Raw genomic sequence first — 15,753 nt, forward strand, 5'->3', positions numbered from 1 at the left:
CCAGTAGACCTACAGTATTACCTTTCCTGATGTTGGAGTCCAGTAGACTTACAGTATTACCTTTCCTGATGTTGGGAGTCCAGTAGACCTACAGTATTACCTTTCCTGATGTTGGGAGTCCAGTAGACCTACAGTATTACCTTTCCTGATGTTGGGAGTCAAGTAGACCTACAGTATTACCTTTCCTGATGTTGGGAGTCCAGTAGACCTACAGTATTACCTTTCCTGATGTTGGGAGTCCAGTAGACCTACAGTATTACCTTTCCTGATGTTGGAGTCCAGTAGACCTACAGTATTACCTTTCCTGATGTTGGGAGTCCAGTAGACCTACAGTATTACCTTTCCTGATGTTGGAGTCCAGTAGACCTACAGGAGACCTACAGCATTACCTTTCCTGATGTTGGGAGTCCAGTAGACCTACAGTATTACCTTTCCTGATGTTGGGAGTCCAGTAGACCTACAGTAGACCTACAGTATTACCTTTCCTGATGTTGGAGTCCAGTAGACCTACAGTATTACCTTTCCTGATGTTGGAGTCCAGTAGACCTACAGTATTACCTTTCCTGATGTTGGGAGTCCAGTAGACCTACAGTTAACCTTTCCTGATGTTGGGAGTCCAGTAGACCTACAGTATTACCTTTCCTGATGTTGGGAGTCCAGTAGACCTACAGTAGACCTACAGTATTACCTTTCCTGATGTTGGAGTCCAGTAGACCTACAGTATTACCTTTCCTGATGTTGGAGTCCAGTAGACCTACAGTATTACCTTTCCTGATGTTGGGAGTCCAGTAGACCTACAGTTAACCTTTCCTGATGTTGGGAGTCCAGTAGACCTACAGTATTACCTTTCCTGATGTTGGAGTCCAGTAGACCTACAGTATTATCTTTCCTGATGTTGGGAGTCCAGTAGACCTACAGTAGACCTACTGTATTACCTTTCCAGTAGACCTACAGTATTACCTTTCCTGATGTTGGGAGTCCAGTAGACCTACAGTATTACCTTTCCTGATGTTGGAGTCCAGTAGACCTACAGTACTTCAGTAGACCTACTGTATTACCTTTCCAGTAGACCTACAGTATTACCTTTCCTGATGTTGGAGTCCAGTAGACCTACAGTATTACCTTTCCTGATGTTGGGAGTCCAGTAGACCTACAGTATTACCTTTCCTGATGTTGGAGTCCAGTAGACCTACAGTTAACCTTTCCTGATGTTGGGAGTCCAGTAGACCTACAGTATTACCTTTCCTGATGTTGGAGTCCAGTAGACCTACAGTACTTCAGTAGACCTACTGTATTACCTTTCCAGTAGACCTACTGTATTACCTTTCCAGTAGACCTACTGTATTACCTTTCCAGTAGACCTACTGTATTACCTTTCCAGTAGACCTACTGTATTACCTTTCCAGTAGACCTACAGTATTACCTTTCCAGTAGACCTACAGTATTACCTTTCCAGTAGACCTACAGTATTACCTTTCCAGTAGACCTACAGTATTACCTTTCCAGTAGACCTACAGTATTACCTTTCCAGTAGACCTACAGTATTACCTTTCCAGTAGACCTACAGTATTACCTTTCCTGATGTTGGAGTCCAGTAGACCTACAGTATTACCTTTCCTGGTGTTGGAGTCCAGTAGACCTACAGTTTTACCTTTCCAGTAGACCTACTGTATTACCTTTCCAGTAGACCTACAGTATTACCTTTCCAGTAGACCTACAGTATTACCTTTCCTGATGTTGGAGTCCAGTAGACCTAACAGGTAGTTGCTAGTCTGCTGTAAAATTACATTGTTGTCCCCTTCATATGTACAGTTGGGGTCATGGTCATCACGGATCTCTCCCAGACGATTTACTGAAAAACACATCCGACTGATAGAGTCACTGGGGCCTTGTTTTGGGATTTCAAGCTGTTTCTATAGTCTAATGGAGCAAACTTTTGTGGGTACTCCATGCAAACAAATAGTAGTCTAGTACTCTCATCTGAATTTGACTTCTCATTACCTTGGTTCCTTATCCACCACAAAAATTGTGACTTTTAATACACAAGCATTTCATGTTACAGAGTAATAATTAATGTACTACCATATCTATCTGCGAATAATCCCCTGCCACAAATAAGCCCTCCCAAACTATTTTTACACTAAGGGACGGGGTGTATTTGAAGATAAATACCATAAACAATTCAATAATTTAATATATCACATGTAAAAAATGATTTGTTAAACATATATGTAACCTTGATGCTATACCTTTGAAGAATCCATGTCCTCCGCATGCTTCACGACATTCCTGAATAGCATCCCTGGCAATCCAGGCAGCCAAAGGTTTACTGGCACATGACAGGGCATGGATCTCTCTGCCTAGCTCAGCCTGCCAGTCAGAATTGTCACCTAGCATCATACCCACACGGATCCCCACAAAGTCCATGAAAAAGGAGTCGCTGAAGTGTTCCAATGCATAGGTAGCAGCCAAATAGGGGATAAGTCGCCATTGCTGCAATACAATTTCATATCTAATACTAACAACCTTAATGAAAATGTTTGTACGTAATATATATACTGTGAAACTATTAAATAAAATACTGTTTAAACTGATTACCAGAAATAAATAGAAATTTTACAGTACATTTGACATATTTTATAACTGCTCTGAGTCTTGCATAACACTTTTGGAAAATGTACAATTCAAGTGATATACCATATGAATTCCAGGAATAAACTTTGACCAAACCAAATATATGTACGCATACGAACATTACTTTTATTTTTTAAAGTTATGAGATAAAAATAAGAACCAACATACCTAGAGTCTAAATACAGTAATGATTGGTATTTTCATGGATTTGCTGTAAGTTAGAAGCATTGAAGCAGAAAGTTTTTTTTTTTAAATTGACTGTGATAATAATTTTTAAATTTATTTTTTGCTATTTTATTCTATTCTTTGAAATTCTGAAAAATAGATTCCTTTCAACATCAGGTGTGAAAAATAGATCCCCTTCAACATAAGGTTAAGATAACCGTACTCCATGTGGCTGTGAGATACCTGTAATTGATACTCCAGCACGGGTATCTCCTCTCCTCCAGGTGGACCAAACTGTTTCCTGACTGCTGAATACCTCACAGCGATTGGCATACATAGCTTGAGGTTACAGGTAGCCATTCCAGTAATCCCGACCCGTCCCCCTGACAAAGCACCAAGTGAAGCTCCAAACCTCTTACTGGGATCCTTCATAAAACAAGCAATCAGCTATTTATATAACAGTGAATTACACAGATTCAATAGGCAGATATCATTATGGATGCTAGATAAACCTGTCTTGAATAAGGGGGGATAATTATCAATTTTAATGTAACAGAACAGGTACTGTACTGGGTAGAAGGGAGATAACTGTCATTTTAATGTAATAGAACACAGGCACTGCACTGATTATGGAGGGGGGGGGGGGGGGGGGGGGGTGTAACTGTCATTTTTACATAACATAACAGAACAGGCACTGCACTTGGTAAGGAGGATATAACAGACAGATACTCAACTGGGTAAGGGGAGATAACTGATTTCAACATAACAGACAGATACTGAACTGTGGGTAAGGGGGATAACTGTGATTTCAACATAACAGACCGATACTGAACTGGGTAAGGGGGTAACTTTGATTCCAACATAACAGAACAGTACTGAACTGGGTAAGGGGGTAACTTTGATTTCAACATAACAGACAGGTACTGAACTGGGTAAGGGGGTAACTTTGATTCCAACATAACAGAACAGTACTGAACTGGGTAAGGGGGTAACTTTGATTTCAACATAACAGACAGGTACTGAACTGGGAAAGGGGTGATAACTGTCAGTTTAACATAACAGACAGGTACTGAACTGTGGGTAAGGGGGGATAACTGTCATTTTAACATAACAGACAGGTACTGAACTGTGGGTAAGGGGGAAATAACTGTCATTTTAACATAACAGACAGGTACTGAACTGTGGGTAAGGGGGGATAACTGTCATTTTAACATAACAGACAGGTACTGAACTGTGGGTAAGGGGGAAATAACTGTCATTTTAACATAACAGACAGGTACTGAACTGTGGGTAAGGGGGGATAACTGTGATTTCAACATAACAGACAGGTACTGAACTGTGGGTAAGGGGGGATAACTGTGATTTTAACATAACAGACAGGTACTGAACTGTGGGTAAGGGGGGATAACTGTGATTTTAACATAACAGACAGGTACTGAACTGGGTAAGGGGGGATAACTGTCATTTTAACATAACAGACAGGTACTGAACTGTGGGTAAGGGGGGATAACTGTCATTTTAAAATAACAGACAGGTACTGAACTGGGTAAGGGGGGATAACTGTCATTTTAACATAACAGACAGGTACTGAACTGGGTAAGGGGTGATAACTGTCATTTTAACATAACAGACAGGTACTGAACTGTGGGTAAGGGGGGATAACTGTCATTTTAACATAACAGGCAGATACTGAACTGGGTAAGGGGGGATAACTGTGATTTCAACATAACAGACAGATACTGAACTGTGGGTAAGGGGGGATAACTGTCATTTTAACATAACAGACAGGTACTGAACTGTGGGTAAGGGGGGATAACTGTCATTTTAACATAACAGACAGGTACTGAACTGGGTAAGGGGGGATAACTGTCATTTTAACATAACAGACAGATACTGAACTGTGGGTAAGGGGGGATAACTGTCATTTTAACATAACAGACAGGTACTGAACTGGGTAAGGGGGGATAACTGTCATTTTAACATAACAGACAGGTACTGAACTGGGTAAGGGGGGATAACTGTCATTTTAACATAACAGACAGGTACTGAACTGTGGGTAAGGGGGGATAACTGTCATTTTAACATAACAGACAGGTACTGAACTGGGTAAGGGGGGATAACTGTCATTTTAACATAACAGACAGGTACTGAACTGGGTAAGGGGTGATAACTGTCATTTTAACATAACAGACAGATACTGAACTGTGGGTAAGGGGGGATAACTGTCATTTTAACATAACAGACAGGTACTGAACTGGGTAAGGGGGGATAACTGTCATTTTAACATAACAGACAGATACTGAACTGTGGGTAAGGGGGGATAACTGTCATTTTAACATAACAGACAGGTACTGAACTGGGTAAGGGGGGATAACTGTCATTTTAACATAACAGACCGATACTGAACTGGGTAAGGGGGTAACTTTGATTCCAACATAACAGAACAGTACTGAACTGGGTAAGGGGGATAACTTTGATTTCAACATAACAGACAGGTACTGAACTGGGTAAGGGGGTAACTTTGATTCCAACATAACAGAACAGTACTGAACTGGGTAAGGGGGTAACTTTGATTTCAACATAACAGACAGGTACTGAACTGGGAAAGGGGTGATAACTGTCAGTTTAACATAACAGACAGGTACTGAACTGTGGGTAAGGGGGGATAACTGTCATTTTAACATAACAGACAGGTACTGAACTGTGGGTAAGGGGGAAATAACTGTCATTTTAACATAACAGACAGGTACTGAACTGTGGGTAAGGGGGGATAACTGTCATTTTAACATAACAGACAGGTACTGAACTGTGGGTAAGGGGGAAATAACTGTCATTTTAACATAACAGACAGGTACTGAACTGTGGGTAAGGGGGGATAACTGTGATTTCAACATAACAGACAGGTACTGAACTGGGTAAGGGGGGATAACTGTCATTTTAACATAACAGACAGGTACTGAACTGTGGGTAAGGGGGGATAACTGTGATTTTAACATAACAGACAGGTACTGAACTGGGTAAGGGGGGATAACTGTCATTTTAACATAACAGACAGGTACTGAACTGTGGGTAAGGGGGGATAACTGTCATTTTAACATAACAGACAGGTACTGAACTGGGTAAGGGGGGATAACTGTCATTTTAACATAACAGACAGGTACTGAACTGGGTAAGGGGTGATAACTGTCATTTTAACATAACAGACAGGTACTGAACTGTGGGTAAGGGGGGATAACTGTCATTTTAACATAACAGACAGGTACTGAACTGGGTAAGGGGGGATAACTGTCATTTTAACATAACAGACAGATACTGAACTGTGGGTAAGGGGGGATAACTGTCATTTTAACATAACAGACAGGTACTGAACTGGGTAAGGGGGGATAACTGTCATTTTAACATAACAGACAGGTACTGAACTGGGTAAGGGGGGATAACTGTCATTTTAACATAACAGACAGGTACTGAACTGTGGGTAAGGGGGGATAACTGTCATTTTAACATAACAGACAGATACTGAACTGTGGGTAAGGGGGGATAACTGTCATTTTAACATAACAGACAGGTATTGAACTGGGTAAGGGGGGATAACTGTCATTTTAACATAACAGACAGATACTGAACTGTGGGTAAGGGGGGATAACTGTCATTTTAACATAACAGACAGGTACTGAACTGGGTAAGGGGGGATAACTGTCATTTTAACATAACAGACAGATACTGAGCTGGGTAAATGGGGGATAACTATTATTCAGAGCAGGTTATATAAATCCAATAGAACAGGGTATGATTACCTTATATGGAGTGACATATGTACCGTCTGGCTTGACATCACCAGTCCTATTCAACAGCAGCTCCCGAGGGATGTGATAATCATTGAAAGCCATGAACCTATAAAGTCAAAGATTTTTAAACATAACTTTTTATTTTTCCTTACATGATGCTACGGCTAAGTGTACCACGGCATGGAACCTATATACAAATGGGATTTTAAGAAGAGAATATAATATAATTAATCGCTGTTTTCATTGCCTGTTGTAATAGGCAACTAATAATGGAGCCTCCTATAGAATAGGGGATCTATTTGCTCGTATTCCTTTGAGAACAATAAAATGAGAAGACAACTTTCTGCAACATAAGGTATCTAAAGTTTCTTGCCACTAATGCTTTACTTAGCGACACCTCATTTTTATAGTTGGCTGCTCGAGTGAGGAAGGTTTTGAATTCAGTCCCCTGACTCAGATAAACCAGAGTCAATAAAATACTTGATATTCAGCTGAAAATCAGTTTGACAGTAAAGACTGGTTAGCCTGTTGTCAGTATGATGAGGCCCAGCAGGGTGTGACACTGTCATCCTACTGTGTCCAGTGATATCATTTTACTGTGATAACACTATAAATGGTCATCTGTGGAATCCATCTTCATATGACCTCAGCTGTTGTGAAAGTCAAAAATCTTCAACAAACACACAGGGATTATAATTGTGATGAAAAGTTGAACTTGGGAGCTTTTCTGACATACAGTATCCACCCTACTTATTACTATACCTAATATCTTACTTAGCGAGGATATAAAAACACAAAGATGTTCATCTTTCTCTGAATGTATAATGGCATTCTACTTTATAGATAAATATCCAAGTTTACCCATTATCGAGTCCATTGTGTCCCAGCTTCTCCCCCATATCACCGACGATAACTCCTGGGTAGGCCAGCAGTGTATTGGGGTCCCTGATGGGCACGATGAAGGAATGAAGACCATGACACTTGCCATCAGGGGTGTACAGCTGAGCATAAACAATGGAATGTGTCGCCATCTTTCCCATGTTTCCTGACCAAATCTTTGTTGCCTCAAAATCAGGGGTTCGCAGAATAAATTCCTAAAAAAATTAGTATACTTTTTCACAAACATAATATTTTCAATACATGTTAAGAACAATTTATTCATCAATGTCAGTTCCTGGTTTCCATGGGTGATAATTATTGATTTTCACCAGTCAATTTTTTAATGATATGGGAAAACTTTGAAGAAACTTCAAGCCAAATAGATTCTAATGTATAGATTTTACCTTAAATATCATAACGATTGTAGAGAGTTGCAAGAAAAAGATTTGAATAATAAGCTGATATAGGTACTTTAAGATGGTGACATATTTACATATCTGTGCTTTAAGGTGAAGTATCATGTTGACATACCTGTGTTTTGGGGTGACAAATCATGTTGACATACCTGTGTTTTGGGGTGAAGTATCATGTTAACATACCCGTGTTTTGGGGTGAAGTATCATGTTGACATACCTGTGTTTTGGGGTGACAAATCATGTTGACATACCTGTGTTTTGGGGTGAAGTATCATGTTAACATACCCGTGTTTTGGGGTGATGTATCATGTTGACATACCTGTGTTTTGGGGGTGATGCATCATGTTGACATACAAGTACCTGCGTTTTGGGGTGAAGTATCATGTTGACATACCTGTATTTTGGGGTGACAAATCATGTTGACATACCTGTGTTTTGGGGTGAAGTATCATGTTGACATACCTGTGTTTTGGGGTGAAGTATCATGTTGACATACCTGTGTTTTGGGGTGAAGTATCATGTTGACATACCTGTGTTTTGAGGTGAAGTATCATGTTGACATACCCGTGTTTTGAGGTGAAGTATCATGTTGACATACCTGTGTTTTGGGGTGAAGTATCATGTTGACATACCTGTGTTTTGAGGTGAAGTATCATGTTGACAAACCTGTGTTTTGAGGTGATATATCATGTTGACATACCTGTGTTTTGGGGTGATGTATCATGTTGACATACCTGTGTTTTGGGGGTGATGCATCATGTTGACATACAAGTACCTGCGTTTTGGGGTGAAGTATCATGTTGACATACCTGTATTTTGGGGTGACAAATCATGTTGACATACCTGTGTTTTGGGGTGAAGTATCATGTTGACATACCTGTGTTTTGGGGTGAAGTATCATGTTGACATACCTGTGTTTTGGGGTGAAGTATCATGTTGACATACCTGTGTTTTGAGGTGAAGTATCATGTTGACATACCCGTGTTTTGAGGTGAAGTATCATGTTGACATACCTGTGTTTTGGGGTGAAGTATCATGTTGACATACCTGTGTTTTGAGGTGAAGTATCATGTTGACAAACCTGTGTTTTGAGGTGATATATCATGTTGACATACCTGTGTTTTGGGGTGAAGTATTATGTTGACATACCTGTGTTTTGGGGTCGTATGTTGCTGTAGTTCTCATTGCCTTGGTGTTGCTGCCATGACTCAGTTCAGTGAGGGCAAAACAACCAAAATACTACAACAGAATGTACACCAATGTCATCATGATACATTAAACACAGTAGATACCATATACCTGTCAAGCCTCCAGTTTATTTCACTTTATCTGTCAATCTCCAGTGTAAAATAGATGTCTCTGTTTCAGTAATATTCAATGCCAGATAAAGTTAACATCCTCTTAACACTAGTTTTTCTGGTTCTTTTCTGTATTTTGTATATTAAAGGTACCCCAACTTTCCAATTAGGGTTCTATTTATTTTCTCTTAATGAAGCAACAGTTTTCAACTAGACAACTCTGAATTCTATATGTACATGTATTACCTTATTCTCTAGACAGGCAACCAGACCCTAAGTTTTTTGTGTTAAGAATTACAAAGCTAAATGTTAATTCTGATACTAGATTATCTCCCCCTAGTTCAATCAGACATATCCTAGGGACAAACATAAAAAAAACCTGTTTTCTTTATAATTCTAATATTCTAGAGACAGGGGGCCAGTCTACTTATCAATATCAAATTTTATAGTGAAAATCTTCCTGTTTTTTATTGACTTTTTAGTCTTTTATCTGAAAAAAATACACCAAACAGTAAGTTTTAAACAGCCACATTTTCCTTTAAAACATGACACAGGTATATGCATAACGGTACATTATTTGAAACTTACATCAAAATTCTTTATCTTTTCTACAATATCTCCATGTCTGGCAGATCCTGTAGACTGAACAGTACCTCCAGTCATTTCTACATCCAGCTGATACTTGGCTCCCAGGGACCAGTTATACATGCCCAGACAGTCAGTCAGAATCTTGTGCTTCAGTGGATTGGCAAAGAGGTCATCATCAGACAGGAAATTGTATTCAAAAAGTCGCTTACATCGGTAAAATGTTGATTCTCGTTGTTTTTCAACAGTTTCTGTTACCATTGGTTGCGAGAATAGTGGATCTTTTTCCATTGTGGTCCATATCATATTCTAAATTGAAAAGTCAAAACAGAAGAAATAAAATTGAAAGTAAACATACAATGTACATTGTAGTTTACTTAAAATATAAACATGTCATACATACATATATATCAGCTCACAGATTAGAGTGAGTCATGTGAATGATCATAGATTGCCAAAATCCAAAATTCATTTCATACTGAAATGGTTAAAAGTGTTGTATTATATTTGTTGTTTTCTGTTTTCATATGAAAGAATTTTTTTTTATTATAATTTAATAAAGATCATCGGTCAAATTTGTATTACAATTTTACTTATTTAGACATGAACTGATAATGTTTTTAATGATGGCCCATCACTCAGTACATTTGTAAAAGTAGAGAGTATATATAATATATATATATAATAAGGTCACCTTACAAGCTCAGACTGGCAGGAATTTCCCTCTAGCCTATATATAGTGGTAGGATATCGAATGTTTGCCTCAATTGTAAGAGGTTGCTATTTCAAAGCCATGCATGCACATGCATTACAGACAAGGTATTTTTCATTGCTCCTTCCTATATATTACATATTCACACACAGCATTTGCACCTGAAGATATGGACTTATAATTTTCATGACAGAGTATACGTAATATACAAATGCCAAAAAAAAAGTAAAATAAAACAAAAACGGGAAGGAAGCTCAAATCAGGAAGGACATTTGAACCAGGAGGTAATTTCAAACAAGCAAGGAGGTTCACATCAGGGAAAAATTCTTGTTGCAGAGTTTGGTCCTTTATTGGAAGAATACCTTACCTTATAAACAGCTTTCAAAATTGGATAGGAAACAAACATTAGTCCACTAAAACTGACCATATTGCAGGCTCCAAAATTCTGATAGATAAGAGTTTTGGAAACTGTGGTTGTTGTCATTTAACACAACATGCACTCATGATCACTACTATTGCAGGTATGGGACATGACTTTCATTTTACTCTTGCCATTCAGCAATTAAATCTAATTCTAGGGGATGAAAAAAAATATCTGGATCTAGATCTAGATCTGAATTTAAATCAGCAACATACCAGGGATATTTCGCTGATTGCACATGTGTGGCATGTACTTTTAAAAGAATGACAAGTGTCAAAAAAGTTTGTATTTAAACCATAGACACCACCTCAGTGTCTCTTTATATATCTGTTGAGTAACAGCCTCGTCTTGAATATATCCTAGGAATGTCTCCGGTGGTGTCTGGAGAGATGCTGTTCCATAACATTACTTTCCTCAGAAAAAAGGAATATTTGTATCATCTATGTGTTGACTTATGATAAGTGATATACTCTAACATGTTAGACCTTATATAATTACGATCAGCCCGATTTATGTAACAGTGTGCTCCTACGGCTTTCACCTGACAGATGAAAGCCGTAGGAGCACACCGTTACATAAATTTCATGTTTACCTAATTACTACTGAACATAGTGGAATTATATTAATATAACATCATTCTATTCCAATATGCACCTTGTATCTGATAATTTCTTCCCCATCCATGAACAATCTCATCCTCTTCCAGTCAAAAGAAGCCTGCTTCCTGTACACGTCCAACGGACCCGGTGGTGGGTCCTTTAGGAGTTGAATATCAGACAACTCTACCGGCATATTGTCAGAGCCAGGGACAACCACAGCAGGGTCCAGTCCTTCTTGGGTTCCAGCTGATGGTTCTAATTTCACTCGACGATCCCGCATCCTACTCCTAGGAATGTGTCAGTCCAGCACACTAATGGCGTAATGGGAGTACATGTACGGTGGTTATCAGATATACATACAAGGGTTAATAATCAGGTTATCTATCGGTCACAGAAACAAGGTTCGATATCACATTAGACAAATCTTGACGTCATACGTGACCACGGACACAAACTATTCACTTTACTCCAAAGTTCATCCACATGTAGTATTCGCACCTTCAAAGCCGAAGAGTTCTGTTGACAGGTGCATGTTGTCATAATTGCCGCCCAGTACATTTAAAAGTACAGTATGCTTAGACACCGATAAGGGCCTCTTTATGTGTTGTGGAGAGTGGTATTTTTTTTAGATACTTAGTCGAATAGTTTTGCTTTATTAACGAAAGAAAAAATTTTTTAAATAAGTAAATGAATGAATAAATAAATGGATAAATGTAGAAATTCTAGTAATTTTCTTTATTCTACAATTATTGCTGTACTTTATTTTAATAGCGCATGTCTGTTGACGGATGGTGATTAGATGAGGGACACGCCGGATCGTTAATCCCTGAAGTAATTTATTCTTCACTTCCGTGGCACTAATCGTCCGCTTTTATTCCCCCTGTTAAAGAAGTATAATATTTATCGCCTCTCAATCCCTTTATTGTCTGCAGATTGTTATATATACTAATGATTAAAGGGAGACAACCCTTACAGAAATGTAATATGTATGTATGTGATTTACCTAAGGGAAATAACTCTTAGGACCTTATGGCTCATGTTTGAATTCCAAAAAAGAGATGGCTGGATAATGTACTTGAAAGATTTGGCAATGTCGTATTAATACCACAAGAGACAAATTGTTATTCAGAACTGGTTTACAATTATCAAGGAGAACTATATGGATTATGTTGGATTATTGCCTGGATTGCCTGGAACTATGAAGTGTTGGATTTATAAACATTCTTAGTTCTGGAGGAAAGGGCAGGAAAGGATTCCTTAAGGACTGCTGTTATAAGATAAGTAATTAACAGTGTTGATTTAATACACCACCTTGTACACCACTTAACTGTGAATTATCTCTGTAACTTACTTAGTTTTGTATATGTAACGCTGGTAAATACTAGTCGCAATAAACCGCTCGGCTAGAGAGATCTTCTCTTTAGTTCGATCGGTTGAACGTAAGACTAGTAAGCCAGAGGTCCCGGGTTTGACCTCTAACGGAGGCAGTAATTTAGATTAATTAATCATGCGCTCTGTTACATATACATTGAACCATGGGATTGTGTTTTGAACTTACATGTAGCTGCTAGGTTTCGTCTTTCTGTTATAATCACGTAACAGACGGATACAGCAATATAAGGGGCTCCTGTGATGTCCATATTTATATTACACAAGGTTAACATTTACTCGCCGCTAATTGTTTGTCACATTTAGGTAAAAAAAAAAGCCGACCTTCACGGGAGCAGGATACTCCTGTGAGCGCCCCTTGCAGGTTTCTGTATAAACGGGGCGAGAGCAAGAGTGGAGGGGGAGTTGGAGTTCACATGCCTAGGTGTTGCTTTGCTGGATTTTGCTGGATATTCCTTATGTAAGAGCGATGCTGCGAGTTACTCCGTCAACTGTAACGATGTCATTTGATTGCTGATGTTGAATACAGATATCCTAGCTGAAACTGTACTCCGGTGTTGAATACAGATAACCTAGCTGAAACTGTACTCCGGTGTTGAATACAGATAACCTAGCTGAAATTGTACTCCGGTGTTGAATACAGATAACATAGCTGAAATTGTACTCCGGTGTTGAATACAGATAACCTAGCTGAAACTGTACTCCGGTGTTGAATACAGATAATATGGCTGAAACTGTACTCCGGTGTTGAATACAGATAACCTAGCTGAAACTGTACCCCGGTGTTGAATACAGATAATATAACTGAAACTGTACTCCGGTGTTGAATACAGATAACATAGCTGACACTGTACCCCGGTGTTGAATACAGATAACATAGCTGACACTGTACTCTGGTGTTGAATACAGATAACATAGCTGAAACTGTACTCCGGTGTTGAATACAGATAACCTAGCTGAAACTGTACTCCGGTGTTGAATACAGATAACATAGCTGAAACTGTACTCCGGTCTTGAATACAGATAACATAGCTGAAACTGTACTCCGGTGTTGAATACATATAACCTAGCTGACACTGTACTCCGGTGTTGAATTGTTTTCTCGACGAACCGCTCTCAAATACATTTCACGTTAATTTCACTTTCTTTTGAAGAGCAAATAAATATGTGAATACGAAACCATATATCAGTGTACGAAATATTGTATATACATATACATATACATATATCTTGAAAACAGTCATGCTGAAAAGAAACCGTACCATTATCCCTTTTATTATGTAATGAATGATAATTGGCAATGCAATCCTCTTTAAACTTGAACTCGATTGCCATATTCTTACTATGTGAAAAAACTATGTTATTTAAAGTTCAATATTTTGATATTGCATGGATTATTCTGTCAGAAAATCTTTTCAAGAAGCAAACAAGGAGAAACAATGAAATGTCAATATCCAATCAAATGTTACTTATTTCTTCATTTTAATAGTGATTGTAGGCCTAAATGTAAATCAAAATGTAGACGGTTCTCCTTCGAACCAGGGGAAATAACTCCTGCTGCACTGTACAATGCATAATTTCTTAGTAAGCTCCCTTCCCACAAGAAAAGCATTTATTATTGTTAAATTAAATTAAATCAAAAACAAACAAAAAAGTTTGGCTAAGAAAATAAAGCATTATCGTTCAAACAACACACTAGAAAATATCATTAAAAGGCAAGGATTGTAAGAACGGAAGTACCCAGCATATGAACGGGCAACAAACGCTTCTAACTTTATATTGCATTTAAGGAAATGGAATTTCCGACGGTACACTAAATTCAGCAAAAAATATACGAAGGGAAAACCCACAACACCAATATACCCACAACACCAATATACCGAAGGAAAACCAACCACACCAATATACCCACAACACCAATATACCCACAACACCAATATACCGAAGGAAAACCAACCACACCAATATACCCACAACACCAATATACCAACAACACCAATATACCCACAACACCAATATACCGAAGGAAAACCAACCACACCAATATACCCACAACACCAATATACCAACAACACCAATATACCAACAACACCAATATACCTACAACACCAATATACACACAACACCAATATACCGAAGGAAAACCAACAACACCAATATACCGAAGAAAAACCCTCAATACCAATATACTGAAGGAAAACCAACCACACCAATATACCCACAACACCAATATACCGAAGAAAAACCCTCAACACCAATATACTGAAGGAAAACACACAACACAAATATACCCACAACACCATTATACCGAAGGAAAACCAACCACACCAATATACCCACAACACCAATATACCGACGGAAAACCAACAACACCAATATACCGAAGGAAAATCCTCAACACCAATATACTGAAGAAAAACCCACAACACCAATATACCCACAACACCAATATACCGACGGAAAACCAACAACACCAATATACCGAAGGAAAATCCTCAACACCAATATACTGAAGAAAAACCCACAACACCAATATACCCACAACACCAATATACCCACAACACCAATATACCGAGGGAAAACACACAACACCAATATACCGAAGGAAAACCCTCAACACCAATATACCCACAACACCAATATACCGAAGAAAAACCCACAACACCAATATACCGAAGGAAAATCCTCAACACAAATATACCCACAACACCAATATACCCACAACACCGATATACTGAAGGAAAACCCACAACACCAATATACCGAAGGAAAACCCACAACACCAATATACCGAAGGAAAATCCTCAACACCAATATACCAAAGGAAACCCCTCAACACCAATATACCGAAGGAAAACACACAACACCAA

At 38.6% G+C, this 15,753-nt stretch overlaps 1 protein-coding gene across 2 annotated transcripts in view; it reads right to left on the reverse strand.

The window, feature by feature from the left end:
* LOC117333086 (peroxisomal acyl-coenzyme A oxidase 3-like) overlaps window positions 1-11,987 on the reverse strand; it is a 28,483-nt gene extending 16,496 nt beyond the window's left edge. Inside the window, exons 1-8 of one of the 2 annotated variants that reach the window (XM_033892213.1) lie at window positions 11,550-11,987; window positions 9,766-10,071; window positions 9,029-9,118; window positions 7,446-7,678; window positions 6,594-6,690; window positions 3,043-3,225; window positions 2,250-2,493; window positions 1,727-1,852 (exon numbers count right to left, since the gene is read on the reverse strand). In XM_033892213.1, the coding sequence (XP_033748104.1) occupies window positions 1,727-1,852; window positions 2,250-2,493; window positions 3,043-3,225; window positions 6,594-6,690; window positions 7,446-7,678; window positions 9,029-9,118; window positions 9,766-10,071; window positions 11,550-11,774 (1,504 nt within the window). In that variant the 5' untranslated portion in view covers window positions 11,775-11,987. The remainder of the gene's footprint in view (window positions 1-1,726; window positions 1,853-2,249; window positions 2,494-3,042; window positions 3,226-6,593; window positions 6,691-7,445; window positions 7,679-9,028; window positions 9,119-9,765; window positions 10,072-11,549) is intronic. The other variant, XM_033892214.1, reaches the window with a different exon arrangement.
* Between the last annotated feature and the right edge of the window lie 3,766 nt (window positions 11,988-15,753).

This window comes from Pecten maximus, chromosome 8 (assembly GCF_902652985.1).
Source record: "Pecten maximus chromosome 8, xPecMax1.1, whole genome shotgun sequence".
Classification (NCBI taxonomy): Eukaryota; Metazoa; Mollusca; class Bivalvia; order Pectinida; family Pectinidae; genus Pecten; species Pecten maximus.